General features: G+C 39.3%; 1 protein-coding gene across 1 annotated transcript in view; it reads right to left on the bottom strand.

Annotated features, from left to right (window-relative positions):
• The window catches only part of FRAS1 (Fraser extracellular matrix complex subunit 1), a 466,621-nt gene that overhangs the window by 50,315 nt on the left and 395,000 nt on the right, over positions 1-21,306 (bottom strand). Inside the window, exons 53-59 of the mRNA XM_054485882.2 lie at positions 20,360-20,519; positions 18,348-18,516; positions 15,907-16,153; positions 14,251-14,595; positions 12,012-12,172; positions 11,442-11,589; positions 4,911-5,116 (exon numbers count right to left, since the gene is read on the bottom strand). Of these exons, the coding sequence (XP_054341857.1) occupies positions 4,911-5,116; positions 11,442-11,589; positions 12,012-12,172; positions 14,251-14,595; positions 15,907-16,153; positions 18,348-18,516; positions 20,360-20,519 (1,436 nt within the window). The remainder of the gene's footprint in view (positions 1-4,910; positions 5,117-11,441; positions 11,590-12,011; positions 12,173-14,250; positions 14,596-15,906; positions 16,154-18,347; positions 18,517-20,359; positions 20,520-21,306) is intronic.

Raw genomic sequence — 21,306 nt, 5'->3', positions numbered from 1 at the left:
GGCTTAGTATTGACCAATGAGGATGTGTTCCTTGAACCAAGGGACACAATTGACTCAACCATCTGAAACTGAGATTTTAAAATGGGGAAAATGTGATTCTGATTCAATACACACTTTTGACATACACTGAGGTTGCAGACTTTAATTCTGGTGCAGCCATGTTTAGTGGTGAGTTTCTTTTTTTTTTATTATTATACTTTAAGTTCTGGGATACATGTGCAGAACATGCAGGTTTGTTACATAGGTATATATGTGCCATGGTGGTTTGCTGCACCCATTAACCCGTCATCTAAATTGGGTATTCCTCCTAATGCTATCCCTCCCCTTGCCCCCCACCACCCAGACAGGCCCCGGTGTGTGATGTTCCCCTCCCTGGGTCCATGTGTTCTCATTGTTCAACTCTCACTTATGAGTCAGAATATTCAGTGTTTGGTTTTCTGTTCCTGTGTTAGTCTGCTGAGAATGATGGTTTCCAGCTTCATCCGTGTCCCTGCAAAGGAATGAACTCATCTTTTTTTTTATAGCTGCATAATACTCCGTGGTGTATGTGTGCCATAGTTTCTCCATCCAGTCTATCATTGATGGGCATTTGGGTTGGTTCCAAGTTTTTGCTATTGCGAATAGTGCTGCAATAAATATATATGTGCATGTGTCTTTATAATAGAAAGATTTATAATTTATAATTCTTTGGGTATATACCCAGTAATGGTATTACTGGGCCAAATCATATTTCTGGTTCTAGATCCTTGAGGAATCACCATCCTGTCTTCCACAATGGTTGAACTAATTTACACTCCCACCAACAGTGTAAAAGTGTTCCTATTTCTCCACATCCTCTCCAGAATCTGTTGTTTCCTGACATTTTAATGATCGCCATTCTAACTGGCATGAGATGGTATCTCATTGTGGTTTTGATTTGCATTTCTCTAATGATCAGTGATGATGAGCTTTTTTTCATTTGTTTGTTGGCTGCATAAATGTCTTCTTTTGAGAAGCGTCTGTTCATATCCTTTGCCTACTTTTTGATGGGGTTGTTTTTTCCTTGTAAATTTGTTTAAGTTTCTTATAGATTCTGGATATTAGCCCTTTGTCAGATGGATAGATTGCAAAGATTTTCTCCCATTCTGTAGGTTTCCTATTCACTCTGATGATAGTTTCTTTTGCTGTGCAGAAGCTCTTTAGTTCAATTAGATCCCATTTGTCAATTTTGGCTTTTGTTGCCATTGTTTTTGGTGTTTTAGTCATGAAGTCCTTGCCCATGTCCTTGCCTTGTCCTTGTCCTGAATGGTATTGCCTATGTTTACTTCTAGGATTTTTATGGTTTTAGGTCTTACATTTAAGTCTTCAATCCATCCTGAGTTAATTTTTGTATAAGGTGTAAGGAAGGGGTCCAGTTTCAGTTTTCTGCATATGGCTAGCCAGTTTTCCCAACACCATTTATTAAGTAGGGAATCCTTTCCCCATTGCTTATTTTTGTCAGATTTGTCAAAAAATCAGATGGTTGTAGATGTGTGACATTATTTCTGAGGCCTCTGTTCTGTTCCATTGGTCTATATATCTCTTTTGGTACCAGTACCATGCTGTTTTGATTACTGCAGACTTGTAGTATAGTTTGAAGTCAGGTAGTGTGATGCCTCCAGCTTTGTTCTTTTTGCTTAGGATTGTCTTGGCTATATGGGCTCTTTTATGGTTCCATATGAAATTTAAAGTAGTTTTTTCTAATTCTGTGAAGAATATCAAAGGTAGCTTGATGGGGATAGCAAGGAATCTATAAATTACTTTGGGCAGTATGGCCATTTTCATGATATTGATTCTTCTTATCCATGAGCATGGAATAGTTTGCCATTTGTGTCCTCTCTTATTTCCTTGAGCAGTGGTTTTAGTTCTCCTTGAAGAGGTCCTTCACGTCCCTTGTAAGTTGTATTCTTAGGTATTGTATTCTCTTTGTAGCAGTTGTGAATGGGAGTTCACTCATGATTTGGCTCTCTGTTTATTATAGTTGTATAGGAATGCTTGTGATTTCTGCACATTGATTTTGTATCCTGAAACTTTGCTGAAGTTCCTTATCAGCTTAAGGAGATTTGGGGCTCAGACGATGGGGTTTTCTAAATATACAATTATGTCATCTGCAAAAAGAGACAATTTGACTTCCTCTCTTCCTATTTGAATAAACATTTATTTCTTTCTCTTGCCTGTTTGCCCTAGCCAGAACATTTAATATTATGTTGAATAGGAGTGGTGAGAGAGGGCATCTTTGTCTTGTGCAGGTTTTCAAAGGGAATACTTCCAGCTTTTGCCCATTCAATATGATATTGGCTGTGGGTTTGTCATAAATAGCTCTTCTTATTTTGAGATATGTTCCATCAATACCTAGTTTATTCAGAGTTTTTATCATGAAGGGCTGTTGAAGTTCGTCGAAGGCCTTTTCTGCATCTATTAGATAATCATGTGGGTTTTGTCATTGGTTCTGTTTATGTGATGGATTATGTTTATTGATTTGCATATGTTGAACTAGCCTTGCATCCCAGGGATGCAGCCAACTTGATCGTGGTGGATAAACTTTTTGATGTGCTGCTGGATTCAGTTTGCCAGTATTTTATTGAGTATTTTCGCATTGATGTTCATCAGGGATATTGGCCTGAAATTTTTTTTGTTGTGTTGCTGCCACATTTAGGTATCAGGATGATGCTGGCCTCATAAAATGAATTAGGAAGGAGTCCCTCTTTTTCTATTGTTTGGAATAGTTTCAGAAGTAATGGTACCAGCTCTTCTTTGTACCTCTGGTAGAATTCGGCTGTGAATCCGTCTGGTCCTGGGCTTTTTTTGGTTGGTAGGCTATTAATTACTGCCTCAATTTCAGAACTTGTTACTGGTCTATTCAGGGATTCAACTACTTCCCGGTTTAGTCTTGAGAGGGCGTATGTGTCCAGGCATTTGTCCATTTCTTCTAGATTTTCTAGTTTATTTGCATAGAGGTGTTTATAGTATTCTTTGATGGTAGTTTGTATTTCTGTGGGATCAGTGGTGATATCCCCTTTATCAATTTTTATTGTGTCTATTTGATTATTCTCTCTTTCCTTCTTTATTAGTCTGGCTAATGGTCTATCTAGTTGGTTAATCTTTTTAAAAAACCAGCTCCTGGATTCACTGATTTTTTTGAAGGGTTTTTCGTGTCTCTATCTCCTTCAGTTCTGTTCTGATCCTAGTTATTTCTTGTCTTCTGCTAGCTTTTGAATTTGTTTGCACTTGCTTCTCTAGTTCTTTTAATTGTGATATTACGGTGTTGATTTTAGACCTTTCCCACTTTCTCCTGTGGGCATTTAGTGCTATAAATTTCCCTCTAAACATTGCTTTAGCTGTGTTCCAGGGATTCTGGTATGTTGTGTTTGTTCTCATTGGTTTCAAAGAACTTATCTATTTCGGCCTTAATTTTGTTATTTACCCAGTAGTCATTCAGGAGCAGGTTGTTCTGTTTCCATGTAGTTGTGTGGTTTTGAGTGAGTTTCTTAATCCTGAGTTCTAATTTGATTGCACTGTGGTCTGAGAGACTGTTTGTTATGATTTCTGTTCTTTTGCATTTGCTGAGGAGTGCTTTACTTCCAAATATGTGGTCAACTTTAGAATAAGTGCCATGTGGTACTGAGAAGAATGTATATTCTGTTGATTTTGGGTGGAGAGTTCTGTAGATGTCTATTAGGTCTGCTTGGTCCAGAGCTGAGTTCAAGTCCCAAATAACCTTGTTAATTTTCTGTCTCATTGATCTGTCTAATATTGACAGTGGGGTGTTAAAGTCTCCCACCATTATTTTGTTGGAGTCTACGTCTCTTTGTAGGTCTCTAAGAACTTGCTTTGCGAATCTGGGTGTTCCTGTATTGGGTGCATATATATTTAAGAAAGTTGGCTCATGTTGTTGCATTGATCCCTTTACCATCACATAATACCCTTCTTTGTCTCTTTTGATCTTTGCTGGTTTAAAGTCTGTTTTATCAGAGACTAGGATTTCAACCCCTGCTTTTTTTTTTGCTTTCCATTGGCTTTAGTGGTGAGTTTCTAGATGCTTATGCATGAGATTTCATGTACATTGTCAAGAGAATACTCTGCTGACTTCAATTTGCTCAACATCTGCCTATTTGGTCCTATACTGGGATATACGTTTCCCTGGGACAGGGGTGCGGGTATTAGAGGGCTGTCTCCTGCTCTCAAAGTAATATTAGTGGAGTATATTCATCTCTAACATAGTTTGAGATTAAGAGGTGGTAATAAGAGCAGAACTCATCTGATTCTGCTAAGTTCCAAATATGTCACACATCAGCTAAACTCAGCTCAACCAATGATATGTGTATTTGATTGTAAGTGGGAGACAAAGAAGGAATAGATGACATCATTAATAATATTATCAATTATGGATAACCCTTGAATGACACAGGTTCGAACTGCATGGGTGCACTTAGATATGGATTTTTTTCTTTCTCTCTACTCCTGAGACAGTGAGACACTCCTCTCCCTCCTTCTCTTCAGCTTATTCAATATGGAGACAATAAGGATGAAGACCTTTATGATGATCCACTATTCCACTTCTTAATAACATTTTTTCTCTAGTTTATTTTATTGTGAGAATGCAGTATATGATACATATGACACATAAAATGTGTGATAATCAACTATTTATGTTATTGGTAAGGCTTTCAGTCAACAGTAGGTTATTAGTAGTTAAGTTTTGTATGATTCAAAAGTTATACACAAATTTTCAACTGTGTGGGGAGTTGGCACCCCTATCCCCTGCATTGTTCAAGGGTCACCTGTAGTATACAAAATTCTGAGAATTTCTGGAATTTATATAAATGACTTCATTACAGACAAATAAAGACAAGAAGAGAATCTCATCTTTCAGCTACCACCAATCCACTTACTTTGTCCCCTTTGAGAAATGTAATCCGTGAAGAGTCTGCATTTCGTCTCTCCTCAAAGTCCTCCATGACCTGAGCGGAATGGCTCTGAGTATAGCACCTCACTGATGACTCATAGCTCAGGTCTCCACTCCGAGTGATAGGGACATGCAGGACACCCTCCTTCTCCTTCACTAGGAGCAAATCCTTGGCAAACTGCATGCTGGGCACTAGGTGGGCAGACAGAAAGACAGAGGCACCGTTAGTGGAAGACAGGGAAGCAGTGGCCATGGTCCTTGTCAGCTTTCAGCAGCTACTTTGGCAGGTGAGCTCCACCAAAGCCCAAGGTAGGCTGACAAATCACAGGTGGCAAGCAGATTCCAAAGCATGGTTGTTGCTCTCAGGACAAGGGAACTGCTTCTACTATAAGTGTACAGCCAATGAAATAGAACAGATCAATTTTGTACCTATCTTTGTGCAACTTCAAAATGCAGTCACCATCTCAAATATGAGCAGGTAATGCAAGTCAATAAATGGGATAATTGTAAGAAAAATTTTGATCGTTATTTGGGTACTCAAAAGCCTTCACTGTCCTCCTAAGGCTACAGTAAGGAAAACAGCAGTGCAAGTCTGGTGCTAAATGGCCACTCACATTGGTCTTGGGGCCAGAGAGACAATAGGAAAGAGTGGGGACATGAGTATAAAGGAAAGAGCAGGTCCTGTTTAAAAAGTTTCAGTCTTCTGTTGCCAGATCTTATTTTCAAATGAAGCCAGAGATGTGGATCTTTATGACATAGCTCCTGAATTCAAAAATAGCAAACAAATAAAATAGTGAAAAGAAATTTTGTATAAGCCAAAACTATTTGGAACAAACAAAGCATGTCCACAGACTAAATATGGCCAGAGGGTTCCAGTCTGTGACCACTGCTATAGATGACTCTTCTTTTTTTTTGAGACGGAGTCTCGCTCTGTCGCTCAGGCTGGAGTGCAGTGGCGCAATCTCAGCTCACTGCAACCTCCACTTCCTGGGTTCAAGCAATTCTCCTGCCTCAGCCTCCCAAATAGCTGGGACTACAGATAGGCGCTAGATGCCTCTTCTTTTATAACTCAAATCCTCCTTTGACTTAAGGATGAGACCGTAGTCAAATCATGGTTTAAAAACAAGGACTTAGGAGGAAACAGACCTGAATTTCCATCTCAGCCCTTCTACTTACCAGTTGTGTGACACAGGACAAGTTACTTAGACTTTCCAAACTTTGGGATATTTTTCCTATATAAATTGGAAATATTAATATCTAATATAGAATTGTCGGTATAATTGAATTTAATGAGATAATAAATGCATGGTACTCAATATAGTATCTGGTTTATAGTGAGAACTCACAGTTTGGTAGGAATTAATATATTATGGTTTCTATTTTCCTCCTAACTCCAGAATTCTCAATATGAAGACTCATTTGCTCTGTATTAAGGTATTTGCCCTTCTGAGGTCAACATTTTGTTGACTGCTGGTTATTAATTTATTCATGAACAATGCAAAGAATCATATGTCAAAGCCTCCTTGGTCAGAATTAGTCTTTGGGTTAAAGCTGTAATCACCAATTTCCTGGCTGCCTCCTGGACACACCCCACCAATCCAGAAAGGAAGGAAAGGTGTGTGTTTGGGGATTGGGGGAGGTGGGGGAATGAGAGGAGGGGTGATAAGCACCCAAGCATTCTCCAAGTCAATGTATAGAAAGCTCTCTGTGACTCCAGAACTGTTGGCCCTGGCAAAAATAAAACCATCCCATCATATGAACTAAGCTTAATAGTTACTAATCATTACTAAATGAAAAGTCAGATGACACCACTTAAAAGAACACTATACCTAAAGGAAAATTAACAACTTTAGGCCTAACCAGTTAGGGCTCTGTAACCCATGAAATGGCCTGTGCTGCTAAAAGGTGGATGGCAATGACAGTGCCCAGCATAGGAGGACAAGAAGGAAGCTTGTTGCCAGGGAAAAAGCAATACAAGCAGGAAAGCTTTTCCGCTCCCAGCAGACATCTGAAGCTTTAGATTGTTTTTTCTTGCTGGCCTGACAGGCCTCAAGTCAGACGAGAAAGTTAAAGGCTGAAGTGGTTATGTTTAGGTTTGGTCATGCATTAATCAACTCCAAATTCCTCTTGAACTATAAAAGACTATTTTTTTCCTCTTTAACAAGACATTCACTCTCACTTCTATCCATCTGCCAAAAAAAAAAAAAAAAAAAAAAAAAAGAGAGAGAAAAAGAGAAAAGGCAGTGGACACATCTTCTGATTGCCTGCCCAGAAACAATCCCTCCCTTTAAGAAGACCCCAGACCAGTGGGAGACTGAGGCAAGAGACATATACAACAAGGGAGTTTCAGGAAGAGATTTAGCACAGGGGATTTATGTTGTAAGTCAGGCATTGTGTTAAAGGTTTTCATACACATTATTTAATGTCATTCTATCAGCAACCCCACAAGGCAGTATAATCCCCAGGAAGTGATAGCACTGGCTCTGAGAATCAACTTCCCCTGACTGCAGGGTCCCTCTTTTTCCACACTGATGGGCTGCATCAATATGAAATGGAGGTTACCTGCTGATAGCGCATGGGCTCACATTGGATATAATGCATTTTCTGTCAGCACTGCTCATAGAACACTTACTGTTCATGGCCAGTCTACAATTATCTTTTTATTTATGGAAGTCTTGTATCCTAAAATAGATTATGGGACTCAGCTCCCCACTACTCTGTAGCCCATACCATGTTGATCACCAGTGCTAGGTATAGAAAATGTCCTATAAACACTGTTACCTCGCTAATCTTCTTAGTAACTGATGAAGTGAATGTAAACGCCAGTGCCTGGAATGCAATAGCCTCTTTACCGGCAATAGTTAAGTCAGACATTTAGGAGAAATCCTGCCTCTGTTTCATGAGTTAATGAGTATGTTTGCCACAGATGCACACACAGAAGTGTGATGCCATAGCAGCTACAGGACTTTCTAATGTTACCCAGTCAGCATTACATGCCCAAGCCCGAGTCTAATTCCAGGTACCAGCACAGCAAAGGTAGGTGAGAACAGGTAAATATTATAAGATGAGCTGCTTAGATGATTTAAGATCCTGAAATCAGCCTAGTGGGAAAAGAATGAAAGGAGCTAAGATCACTGCAGAAGGCTGAGAGTTTACTTTGTAAGACTCTTGAGTGACGGTTAGCATTGTTATACAGAGGGCAGTGGTCAGCTGAAACTGAAGTGTGAAGAGTCAGCATAGTAGGATATGAAACCAGAAGACTGGACTTGGATAGAGCAGACTTGGATTTTAACTCCAGCTTCATCACCTTCTCTCTGTGTAATCCTACTCAAATTATTCAAACTTGGTTTCACAAGTTAAAGGTCTGTTGTAAGGATTAGAGATAATATGTAAGATCTTTCTACCCTAGAATGTTCACACTGAATGGACTCAACAAAAGTTCGTTATTGCTAGGAAGAAAGATAACCAGAAGAAGTAAGTGCTGAATGCTATGCTGAGTTACTGAAACGGGTTTCGGGATTTCTTTCTCTGGGATAAGTTATTGATTAAACACATATTGCTGTAGCTTCTGTGAAAGAAAAAGAAAAGCTGTAGCTTTTCTGAAAGAAAATTTTTGCTTAACATATCCATTTTCTAAGTTGACAAACCCAATGCTCATCAATAAAATACTGAAAAATATTTAAATATAATTTTGTGTGTTGATCAATGAGGACTCTACGGGTTACTGGAGTCTTGTTGGTAAGAGTGATAAATGCCAGGTGTGGCAGGAAGAAAAGAAATCAACATGTAATAAAATTCACTGTGTGCCAGGTATTACAGTAGGTATTTTCATATATTTTATCTAATTTAATTCTCACAACAATCTTGTAAGGTAGTTATTTTCATTATTTATAGATGAGCAAAATGAGGCTTAGTAACCTTAAGCTTCTGGCCTAAGGCCAAAGACCTAGGAAGTGGTGGGGCTAGGATTATATTTCAGGACTTCGACTTTGTATTCACTTTCCACTTCATCAGTGGGAAATTAATGGTCATTTCATGCAAAAGAATAAGAAACAATTTCAAGAATAAAAAGTATAGCTGAATTTTCTTCTTTCTGTTTTACTTTCTTCTTTACTAAGAAATAAAATTGCTACTGATTCTACTTCTACACCAATTAAAACCATGTAGTATATAATGCAAGGAGGATGAACTTGGAGTCAAAAGTCTGAGAATGCATGCTGGTTCCTCTAGATCCTAGACATTGGGTGACCTATTTCCTCTGATTCTCAGTTTCCTTATCCACTAAATAGAAACAGAAGAAAGAGCATGGGGTTATGAGCAAGTGAGATAAGGCTTAATGGATTGCTTTGTAAACTTTGAAGTAACATGCAACATGAGATAATATAAGTGTCGTAATCTTGTTGATGGTGTAAAAGTTACCGTTTTGTAAATCACAGACCTAAATGTAAAACTTAAAGCTATAAAACTTCTGTAAGAAAATAGGAGAACATCTTTGTTACCTTGGGTTAGGCAAAGGTTTCTTAGATATAACACTAAAAATATGATCCATAATAGAAAAATGATAAATGAGGCTGCTTCAAAATGAAAAATGATTACTCTTAGGATGTTTGTTTACAGAACAAAAAGACAAGCAACAGACTTGGATAAAATATTTGCAAAATATAAATCTCTGTCCAGAATCTACAACAATACATTAAAAGTAGGAAAACAATGCAATTTAAACACCAAAACCTTGAACAACCCAAATGTCATTCAATAGGTGAGTAAACAAACGGTGGTATATCCGTACAATGAAAAGCTACTCTGCAATAAATGGAATGAACTACTCACATATGCAATAACATGAATGAATCTCAAATGCATTTTCTAGTGAAAGAAACCAGATGCAAAATCATAGATATTACATGATTACATTTTTATGAAATTTTGGAAAAGGCACAAGTTTAGGGCCAGAAAATAGATCAGTGGTTGTCAGGACTGGTGACTAAGGAGACACAGACGACAAAGGGGCATGAGAGAATTCTGTAGAGTGTTGGAACTGTTCAACATCTTGATTGTGGTAGTGAGCATATCACTGTATACATTTGTCAAAACTCATAGAACTGTACACTAAGGACAATGGACTTTCATTTATGCAAGTTGCGCCTTCATAAACCTGGCTCTAAAACAAATTACCATCATTTTGGATGCATGCATGTATGTGTGTGTGTGCATGTGTGTGTGTGTGTTGTATGTGTGTGTGTATCACACACACATAATTTTATATATATATATATATATATATATTTTTTTTTCTCCTGAAGGATAAACACACAAAAAACTGGTTAAAATGGTTGTCTCCAGTGAGGGGAACTGGGAGACTGGGAGATAGGGGTAGAAAGAAGATTTAATTTTCATAGTATATGCTTTTTGCCATTTGAATTGTTTACTACTATATACATGAAATAAATGATTTAAGAATAAATAAAAACATCAAAGATTATCTGACTTGACTTCTTGTTCTTTTTTTGAGGACTTCTCAGCTGCTAGGAGTTTAATCATGGGCACTATGGCCAATCTCTGGGAATGCTAATGAGGGTCCTGCTGCTTTAGGTGGAAGGTTTGACTTGATCTTCTCCACCCAACCCTAGAATCCACAGAGTGGATTCTGAAGTTCTGACAATTCTAATTTCGTCAATTCTTCTGAGAAGCAACCATCCTTTCCTGTTTTTCCTCATGTTACTTAGGTTACATCTTCAGCAGTGCCTGATATTTTCTTCATATACCTGCCTCTATTCATCCCTGCACATCACCTACAATACTGCCAATATTCGTTTTCTAAAATAAAAAAAACACATCACTCCTCTGCTTATAAGCATCCACGGCTACCCTTTGCTAATAGAGTCCTTAGGCTGGATCATAATGCCTCTCAGAACTTGACTCCAATCTGTCTTTCCATTCCATTCTTCTATTCACCCCCTCCCATGCTGAAAGCAAAAGTAACGATCTGTTCCCCAAATACGGATCTTTCAACACATTATACATTGTATTTACTATATCTCTCCACTTGAAATAGGTTTTCCTTTATTATGCATTAGATAGACTCCTATCACACCTGAAGACTCTGCTTAAATATAATCTCCTTGGTGAAATCTATAATTTCCCCCACTTGTAGTTCCTGTTCAGTTCCCTCTGCTCCCATAGTGCTAGATGTATAGTACTATTAGGTCATTTATCATAATTTATTCCAATTTCTCTCTTTAAGGGTCTGATTCCACAGTGAGACATTGAGCTTCCTGAGGACAGGGCCCAAGGCTTATACATCTCTTTGTGTCTGGCAGAGTACCGGAGACATCAATGGTTCTCTCTCACATCTACATACTCTGCTATGTAAAAGTGCAAATGTTCACGTGTACACATATACACACACATATTTCTTGAATGAAAATGTGAATGAGTTCCAATGTCACATATGTGGACGTTAAAGAAAAAATAGAAATATATTTGGAACTACCAGCTGGCATCCCCAATCTCTTACCATCTTGGAATGTGTCATTAATTGCAATGACTGCCTGGAAGGGTTTGGTCAGTTCGGCTCCTTGTGCTGAGCTGAGGAAAACCACAAATGTCTCCAGTCCTTCAATTACCGGATACTGAGTGTCATCCAAGATAGTCAAGGTGCAATACTAGAAGAGAAATCAAAGCAAATTTTATAGAGGACCCACCATCTAACACCCATTTACCTTGACTAGGGCAAAGGTCACAACTTGCCTGTCTTTGGTGGTTTTAAAGTAAGATTTTCTAATCCATAACATGATGATCTCTTTATTACATGCCACTTGGAGTTTGTTTTTAGATGTTTATATCAAATGAGTATAGTTTATATCCTGAATCTGTAAGACTGGATATTTGATGCTAAAAATGTCACTAGGAGAGTTTTAGAAGATCCCCTCCTAAGTTTACTTTCTGGTTTATGTATGTGTGTTTTTAAAGAAAGGAAAGATAGGAATATTGCCAGGGGAGTTTAGAGAGCTTGGGAAGCAAACTAAAGACAACATTCACAAACTAACCTGTCGACTTTGTGGAGTCTGGACTGCTGTAAACGCACCTGTTCAGTGACACCGGGCCCAAATTCCACCTTCCGAGAGCTGGGAACGTAGTCAACTCCTGGTGTGGCAGAAGCTGGGTCTGAGGGCCGCGTTGCACACCAGACAGATGTGAAAGTAGAGAGGTCAGTACCATGGCGGATAACTGGAATCTTTACTGTGCCTGAATTAAGATTCATAGAGATTTTAATGGTCAACTTTGAGACAGAAAATCAGCGAGGTTTTCAGAACGATGTTCTCTCTCACTGCAATAGTGGCAGCTTTTAGCCCTTTCAGCTTGTCTAATCCAGCTTCAGTGATGCTCCCATGGCCCATCTGAGGTGAAGGCCTAGAGGTGTCACTACCTGTCTTTTCACTGACACTAGGATCAAGAGGAGACCTAGAGAAGGGCTTCATGGAGATGGTGCTGGAGAGAGTCCTTAGGGGAGAAGGCTGTTGTGGCTTCACAAGGGAGACTGCTCACAGGAGAACAATGTACTTAAAGAGAGAAGGGTCTATTGCAAAACGTCTCAAGCCTGTTTAGGGAGAAGAAACTTAGAGCCTGGGGCCTGAGGGATGTGTCAGAAAATAGTCAATTAAGGAGGACCCAGCTAGGGGACTCTATGGAGCCTGAAGCTGAATGTTTCTAATTAAATGTTCCTAACTGGGTTGATTTCTCTCTTTTACCCAAGCACATATCATGACTTAAACCACATGTGCTTATTACTCATCTTAGGAATGAAGCTCATCTTCCTGTCCACTGTGACATCATACTTTGTAGTGTCCTAAGGATATTTAGCTATTTTCACAATCAAGGGCAGATAAAAGCTTTATGAAAACCCTACAATTTTCAATCACCACATTTTCTAGCCAACATGCTGTGAGGTGCAATGTAGTTATGGCTGGGCATTTGATGTATGGGAAAAGAAACATGCTATAGTAGAAAGGTCTGGGTTTGAATCTAGCCTTGCCATTATATTAGCTGCTTAATCGTTGATGACTGACTTAACCTCTCCAGGCCTCCATTTGCTCTTTTATATAATGTTCTCTCTTCCATAGAAGATTAAGTGAGAATGCATGGAACATACACGGTATGGTGCCTGGCATTTGGTAAGTGCTCAAAAATATCTGTTCCCAGTGCTCCTCCAAATCCCTTCATAGAGGTGAAAGACCTTGATCTGGCCCAGATCAGGAGACACTCAGCACAGCTGTTGCCCCTCTGCCAGCAGTACATCTGCCTGCAGCATACAGAAGACTTCAAGACCTTTGTAGAGCCACAAGTGGGAAAGGAGCCTGGGTCTCTGAAATACCATGTGAAAGTGACCTGCCCACTGATCGCTTTGGGCTCTTACATGAATGAGCAAGTTTCACTTTATGAAGACACTGAAACTTTGGAGAGTGTTCAGGAGCTAGCAGTACACTGAATACTTCACTTCCATCCTCAACATATCACATTCCCCCCTTTCACAAGCCCAGATGCTCAGCACCAGGCCCTCCCTGACCACAGAGGTCAGCCCATGAAGCTCTAGGCTCTAAGCCACAGCCCTGCCTGCCATCAAGAACCAGAGCAAGCCTTCTATACTCTATCTCCATGACCTCAATGATTTTAACCTTTAGCTCCCACAAATAAGTGAGAACATGTGACGTTTGTCTTTCTGTGCCTGGCTTATTTCACTTAGCATAAGGACCTTCACTTCTATCGATGTTGTAGAAGGATGGTTACCAGAGGATGGGAAGAGTAGTGGGGGTGGGAAATGGTGGTAGAGGGGGGGAGTGGGCGTGGTTAATGGGTACACAAAATAGTTAGAAAGAAGACCTAGTATTTCCTAGCACAACAGGGTGACTATAGTCAAAATAATTTAATTGCACATATTAAAATAACTAAAAGAGTATAATTGGATTGTACATAACACAAAGGATAAATGCTTGAGGTGATGAATACCCCATTTATCCTGATGTGATTATTATATATTACATGCCTGTATCAAAATATATCATGTAATCCATAAATATATACACTTACTATGTACTCACAACAATTTATAAAAAAAAAAATCAGAGTAAGAAAAGTGGATGGAACTCTCTATACTAAATTCCATGCTTGGTCTTGGCCAAGCATTATATAATGCCTTAGACCAACAGTGGTATTCCTGAGGAATGGCATTCTCAATGTCTCCAGGATATTCTGAAACCTAAGGAGAAAACTGCTCAAGAAAGGAATCAGGAGACAGGTGAAGGAAACTCAGAGACACTCTCCATTACCTGCGTCCTCACTGACAGTGAAAGCCGTGTTGCCCAGGGACACAGTTGAGGCATCGTTGGGACCACTAATGAGCACCTTGGCTGTCGCCACCCTTCCAATGCGGGCATTGTCAGAGGCATCTGCCAAGGCAATCTCAAACTCTTCTTCCTCTTCATACTCGCTGTCATCAATAAGCATGACATCACAGGTGGACATGGTCACACCAGGCCCGAATATCACACGACTCGCAGCAGACATCCCTCTAGATTTAAAATCAGAGCCTGATTCTAGAGCATAGAGGCTACTTCCCATAGCTGACTTAGGGACTGTGTAGCAAATTGCAGATACAATGCTGCTTGCATCTCCTGAAATACAAATGGCAAAAAATCAAAGCATTTGAATGAGTGTTTCTCACATTTTAAAACCTCTGGTAAGTTAATGAGCTTGGTCCCTCTGACACAGTCCATCACATTTCTGTTCAAACTCTGACATAAAACCTTCCTGAATTGCAGTTTCTTTTGAGCCTGTGGTATAAACCACTTGAGGATTTAATATACCCCAGATACTTCACCAAACAACTCAAAATGGATTTCCTATTCTGTGAATTTTGTGCTCTGTTAATTTGCAAGACTCATTGCCCACCATCTAAGACCACAGCAGGTGGAAAGATAAGACACATATTTGGTACTTTAAGTAGGAAAGTAATTGTGTCCTGAAGGTAGTGCTATAAGCACAGTTCACTGCCTTTCTGAATAAACTTCTATACTTTAATTCCCAGAGAGAAACAGGCTTATTTAAAAAGAGAAAGATGAAACAAAATAAAATCTGCCACTCTATACAAATGACTTTACTTATTAGGGCTACCACTTCTCTTGGTGACAGCCTGTTCTGGGCCTGGCTTGGAGGCCCAGAGCAATCAATGAGGCTTGCTTGTTTTCCAAGTGGCATTACCAAGGGTTTTTGCTATCTACAGTGTTTGTTACACTAATACCCAGTCAGCAGATTTAATAAAGAAACCCAACATCATCATTTACAGTCTTGTTGAGCCTTCAAATGGGGGTCCAATTTCCGTGTGTTTTAAAGTTTCAATCTTGCACAATCATAATTCCATATGATCTTTATTTTTATTTCCAACTCCTCAAGAATTGCCCTTTTATCAACATGCACAATTATTATGTATCAGTCAAAAACAAAACAAAAAAGAATTGCCCTTTATTTCTTACACACAGTTTATTTCTCATCTGAGTTCTACATATGACTGTCACATAGGGAACTTTTCAGCATATTTCTGTCTTCCAAGAATAAGATGGAAAGCCAGTCCTTATGAACTGTAACTTCCCTCCTTGACCAAGGTTACTAAATATTTTATGGATTGGGTGATTGATTAAGAATACTGATTCATGAAAAATTTAAAAGGCTAAATATAACCAGTCTTCCAGTCCAATTTAAGAATAAATGGGATCTCTAACAACTCGAATTAAGAAAAGAGGCTTTCTGATGGTAGTCACTATGGATAGAATCATCATCAGGGTTGTTGTGGGAACCAAATGAGTTAATAAGTGGAAAGTACACATGTGAGTTAAGATAATGCATGAGATGAGCGCTCAGCACATAATAGGAACTCAATAAATGTTAGCAATTATTATAGCTCTTTGTCACCTGTGGCACCAACAGACCTTTTCTTTCAATAGGTGCAAACAGAAAACCAGCACTCTCGTTAACCCAGTAGATCTTCTTGTCAAACTCTAATGTGGGTTCATCCTCGGTATCGTTGATAATGACCTTCGCCTGGGTGAATTCCCCTAACAGGGCATAAGCTGGCATGCTGAGCTCCACAGTGAAACTCTCAACATTTTCAAACACATCATCATCGTTGATGACAATGGTACAGGACTTGGTGTCCTCTCGCTCATCAAACTGGACCTATCACAAAGGAACCAACAAGAAGTTAAGCTGTGCTTCAGCTTCCCCTGCTCTGCTTCCCCAGGGCATCATAGGAAAAGAGCGTCCAAGTCCAGTGGGCAGAGCACTGACTGAAGTAGCTGGTTCTCCCAGCCCTGGTTCCCTGCTGCATCACCTGGAACACCCAGCCACCTCTTCCCATTCTTAACCTGTACAGGAGGGCTGCTTTATTGTATAAGGATATGAAGGAGCAAAATCTCTCCTACCATTGGTGACTGGAGAAAAACATGTAGTAACTCTTTATAGCCTGTCTTATTAACTCACTTGGGCCAGTAACAGTCATCATTTGATGACTCAGTTCCCTTTCTGGAAGAACTCTGGCCTTGGAGTATGAAGTTCTGTTCTCACATCTGGTTCTGTTACTTCCAAGCTGTATTAGGTTATGAAGCTTTACAAACATCAGATTCCTCATCAACTAAAGAAAAATCATAATATTCCTACCTCATACACTTCTTGGGAGGACTAAAGGAGGTCTTGTATATGAAGGTGTTAAGTGTATTTTAAAGCGCCAAACAAACATAAGATATTATCATTAGTATCACCATATTACTTACACAATTAAAACTGACATAGAATTCCAGTGTACTGAATAATGGAATTTAAATTCATAGAAAATTACATTATAAACAAGGTAGACTAATTTTAACTTGATATTTTGACTATACCCTCTGCCATTAAAATGTGAATGAATTTAGCCCAGTACAAAACAGAGAAATTATTTTACGTGCACACAATTGTGAACTTATAGGGATTTATTCTGGTTTTACTTTGTTTAAAAAAAAAAGAAAGAAATTAAACACCTTCAAATGAAACCATGACTATGGACTTGCCCAAAACTGAAACTGCAGGAAATGAGCCTGGACTATACTTTGTGTAAATGGAGATAACTGAAATATGTACAGAAAACAGTCATAAATGTCTGGGGACATACAAATCTGCAAAAATTTTACTGAAACAGAAAATTATTAGTATATATCTAATCAACTAATCACATTAAGTTTTATTAAGCTTCATATTTTAAAACACTCCCAGTGAAATGAAACACTCAACAGATCTTTATGTAAGATCTAGAATACACTGACAGTCTTTTGTCTTTCCCTGAAAAACACAAGAATATCCTCTGTCTTATCATTTAGCTGAAAGACATTAGCTTATCTGTTCTTTCCTAATTCCTTACTTACATTTGACATTAGAGACATTAGCTTAGTCCAGCTGAAATGCCTCAATTAAAGAACAGAGCCCACTTCTCTTTACAGAGATCTGTGTTGCCATGATAACAATAAAGTTGCTTTGAAAAAAAAATTAAGTGCCAGACATTGTGTCCTCCATAAAAGATGACAAATACATGGGGCCCTGTATTTGTTGACTATTTAAGTCCTCCTTTCTCTTCCGCTTTCACTCTCTCCTTTTTCTTTCTCATTGCCACCCTTAATTACCACTGGTATGTAGAAGACTTGCAAATTTTTCTCTGGACACCAGACTCCTCTCTGCACGGCCTGCCCATCTATACAGTGGTCAGCCTGCTGTTTCTAAGGCAATTTATACCTAACATAGCCAAAGCAAAGTCAAGAGCACCAAACCTTGCCAAACCGGCTCCTCTTATATGTCCCTTCCTAGTAAGAGGCATCATCATTCATCTTTCCGTTTGGCCCCACTGTCTAATCAATCCACTGCCAAATCCTATCAATTCTCACTCATCTGTCAAATCCATCCGCTTCTCTCTAACTTCACTTCATAATCGAAGCCCAAGCTCCCATCATCTCAGCCAGCCTACCCCAAGGGCTTCCCAACCAGTATCCTTACACACTCTCTTCTCTCCCTTTAGGTAAAGAAGGTGAGGGGAGAGGAAGGGTTGGGATACCAAAGCTGAGTATAGAACATGATGCTTGGAGACTTCTTTTTGTCATGAAGCAAAATGTAAAGACTGAGAAGCTAGACAACAACTTCCCCTTTGGCAGTTAAAACTTCAATGGAGGTTAGAGAGATTGTGAAGAACAAAGTACTATGGGAGGGGAACATAGGAAAACTATTTAATACTTGAAGAAGGACACTAATGAAAAGGAAAGTTGGGTAAGAAGTGGGAAAGTGCCACAATTGCTTGCAGCCATGTCACAGCCCTTGCTGGAGACTCCCCCAACCCCACCACCCCACCTACCTGGCCAGCATACTCTACGTAGTCCTGTTGCCCAGGTTGGGAGCTGACCCTGGAGCTGGAGCTGGCGGTGCCTTGCTTGGTACGACACAGGACGATGGCATATTGGTTCAGGTTCCCAGTCCTCTGCACCGTGACACTGACAGACCCTGCCTTCTCACTGACATTGTAGCTGGAAGCATGCAAAAAGGCATCTCTTAAAATATGCCCCACGGTTATGAAAAAACAGCTTGTTTAATGCCTGTCTCTTCCATTTGGTTCTTGGCATTAGGTAGTCTGAGAAGAGGAAGTTTGGTTCCTCTAAGAATCCAGGCTGTAAATTGAGGGAATGAGTTCACCTGAACAATCAGAGCACCAAACAAACAGGGAAGCTGTGGATGCAGAATGTCGTCTTCCCTGCTTTGAAAGCAAGCTGAGAGTCAGTTTTGGAGATGGACAGCACATAGGAGCTATGAACTTCAGATTTCAGGGCACAGAGAAAGGAAAAACAATCTCTCTCTACTGGGGTTGAGTAATCACAGTAGGTCAGTGGGTTCTTAGGGTTCTTAGGGAAGAAAGCTGCTCTGAAGGCAATCAATGACTTAGGTGGGAACTGACTGGACCAGATCTCCAGGAACTGTGTAATGGAGTCAGGGCAGAAGCAGAGGTAAGAAAATGTGAGGTAAGCCTACATAACAGAGATGTTTAGACAAACGGAACTTTAAAACAATGGGGGAAGGACAGGATTAATTTAGCTTGCTGCTCAAAATCTCTACTGCATTTGTAAAGTAGAAGGCCAACTATTCATGTGCTATTGATTCATAATAAGTATCTAGGTTTGGAAAGGCCACAGAAAGTAGGGCATGAGCTGGGCTTTGTTTTTCATCACTGAGGATGGCCCCTGGACCTGGGTGCATGTCTTGTTGCTGTGAGGACAGCAGGGAAAGTGCCTCTGAGAGCTCAGTCCTCATTGCCAGCTTTGGGACCGTCTATACCACTTAGTCCATTCAATGTTAGAGGGTTGTCCAGAAAAAGGGATGAATTTTATTGAATTTATTGAATTTTGAAGGCGATACAATTGAGAGGTAAATAACAGCAAAACATATGTAAAAGTTGATTCTAATTTTCCTCTAATTCTCCAAATGTGTGTAAGAGTAGAATAGCCTGAATTTGGGGCACATGAAATCAAGGTTTTAAGTCTTCCTTTTTTCCCCCCAAGTTCCAATTTTTATCTGAATTTTCATGAAGTTGATTTCTTGGATAGTGAGTCTCTGAAATGTAGGCTTAAAGAATATTTCCCCCACATAAATTATAATCCTAGTTATAATCTAACCTATAAAATCAGCACCATGCTTGCACACTACCTTTAACAATCAGTATCCCTCTGTTTGCCTTTCTAACTCTCCAACAGATTAGAAAAACATCTTAAAGGGCTGTCCACATCAAGCCATGCATTTAGCCCTACAAATATACATTCCTACCAAACCCAAAGAAGCCAGGGGAGAAAACAGGCTTGGGAACAAGGAGAATACAGATGGAAGATGAAGATATTGATAGTGTGGGCCAGTGATTATTTTCCAAAATTGAATGCCTATTTTTATTTTTCCTATCAGTTCTACTAGACTCTCTTCTAAAACTTGAAGACAGAAGAAAAAACATTTGTCTGAGAAGCAGCAGAGCACATCGTTAAGATCACTGGGCTTACATCCTGGTCTTACTGCTTATTAGCTATGTGACTGTGGACAAGTTACATAAACAAGTTTCTGTCTCTATTACTTTGCCACTGTGGGGACAGGAATGGAATTCATCTCAGAATTGCAAGTATTATTTAAGATGATGCATGTCAAGTCCTAGTGCAGTACCTAATACATACAGTACTCAAAAAATATTTGGTGAAATTATTACTTTTATCACTGCCATCATCACCATCACCACTATCATCAGGTGACTAGAGCTGCCCCCCAGCATCCTTCATCCTGACTCCCTCTGCTTGCCTGATTGATTTCTCAAGAAGGAAAGCACAGTAAAATTTGTACCTGGTATACTTAAAGCTGATGAGGGACCACTGGATATGGAAGACATTGTCGCTGACCACATTGGGTTTACTGTCTTTCACCAGAAACTGAAAACTATCCATCATCTCACGGATCTTCTCCTTGTGCAGCACATAACGAATCAACCCCAAGTTCACATCCTCTGTGAGAAAAAAGACTCACTGTGAATTAACCCAGGGATATAATGACAGCTTCATAGATTACCACACCAACATACCTAGTTTATTCTTCTAATGGGTTACAGACAAAACTTATTTTCCCAAGCACCAAAAGTATAGTAGTTGTTAAAATAAATGTTTCTGTCAGATTTTAAAATAAAATCCTGAAGCTCTGTGAAAAAAAAGATGTGTCTTTAAGTACAGAGATATTGTAAATATCTCTTATGCTGTTATAAAATGAGAATCCCAGGGTCCTGACAAAAAGTACTTCAATAAATGTCTGTGAATGTTGATGGCAAATCCTAGAGTTGACAGAGGAAAGTCTCTGACTCCATCCTCTGTGTTTATAGCCTCATACTCAGACCTAATTCCTTCTAATAAAGGTTCTTTGGAAGGTATATGCTAATAAGAATAGCTGGGGTTGGGTTAAAACTTCCCACACAGAAAGCACAGCTAAAAAGGTGTGATGAGAAAACACACAACTGAGGACAGAGAGTAAAAAGAAAATTCATGGAGCATCAATTTTGAGATGCAGTTTTGCAATGACTGCTCCCAGTCAAGTCAATCCTGAAAAAAGTCTAGAGGAGCCTGACAAGCTTAACATGGCCTGCTTGAGGTGATTCAAAACAAGGAAAATATTTCTGTTGAGCAACCTATACATGTTGATTTTAATTTCTAGGCTGAAGACTTAAAGTCTATAATCCTTAGAGAACAAAAAATAAATCACACAAGATCACAGATCTTTCATAATGTCTGCTTGTTATTTTTTGC

The sequence above is a fragment of the Pongo pygmaeus genome, chromosome 3, assembly GCF_028885625.2.
Source record: "Pongo pygmaeus isolate AG05252 chromosome 3, NHGRI_mPonPyg2-v2.0_pri, whole genome shotgun sequence".
Lineage (NCBI taxonomy): Eukaryota > Metazoa > Chordata > Mammalia > Primates > Hominidae > Pongo > Pongo pygmaeus.
This window is presented reverse-complemented; position numbering and strand designations above follow the sequence as displayed.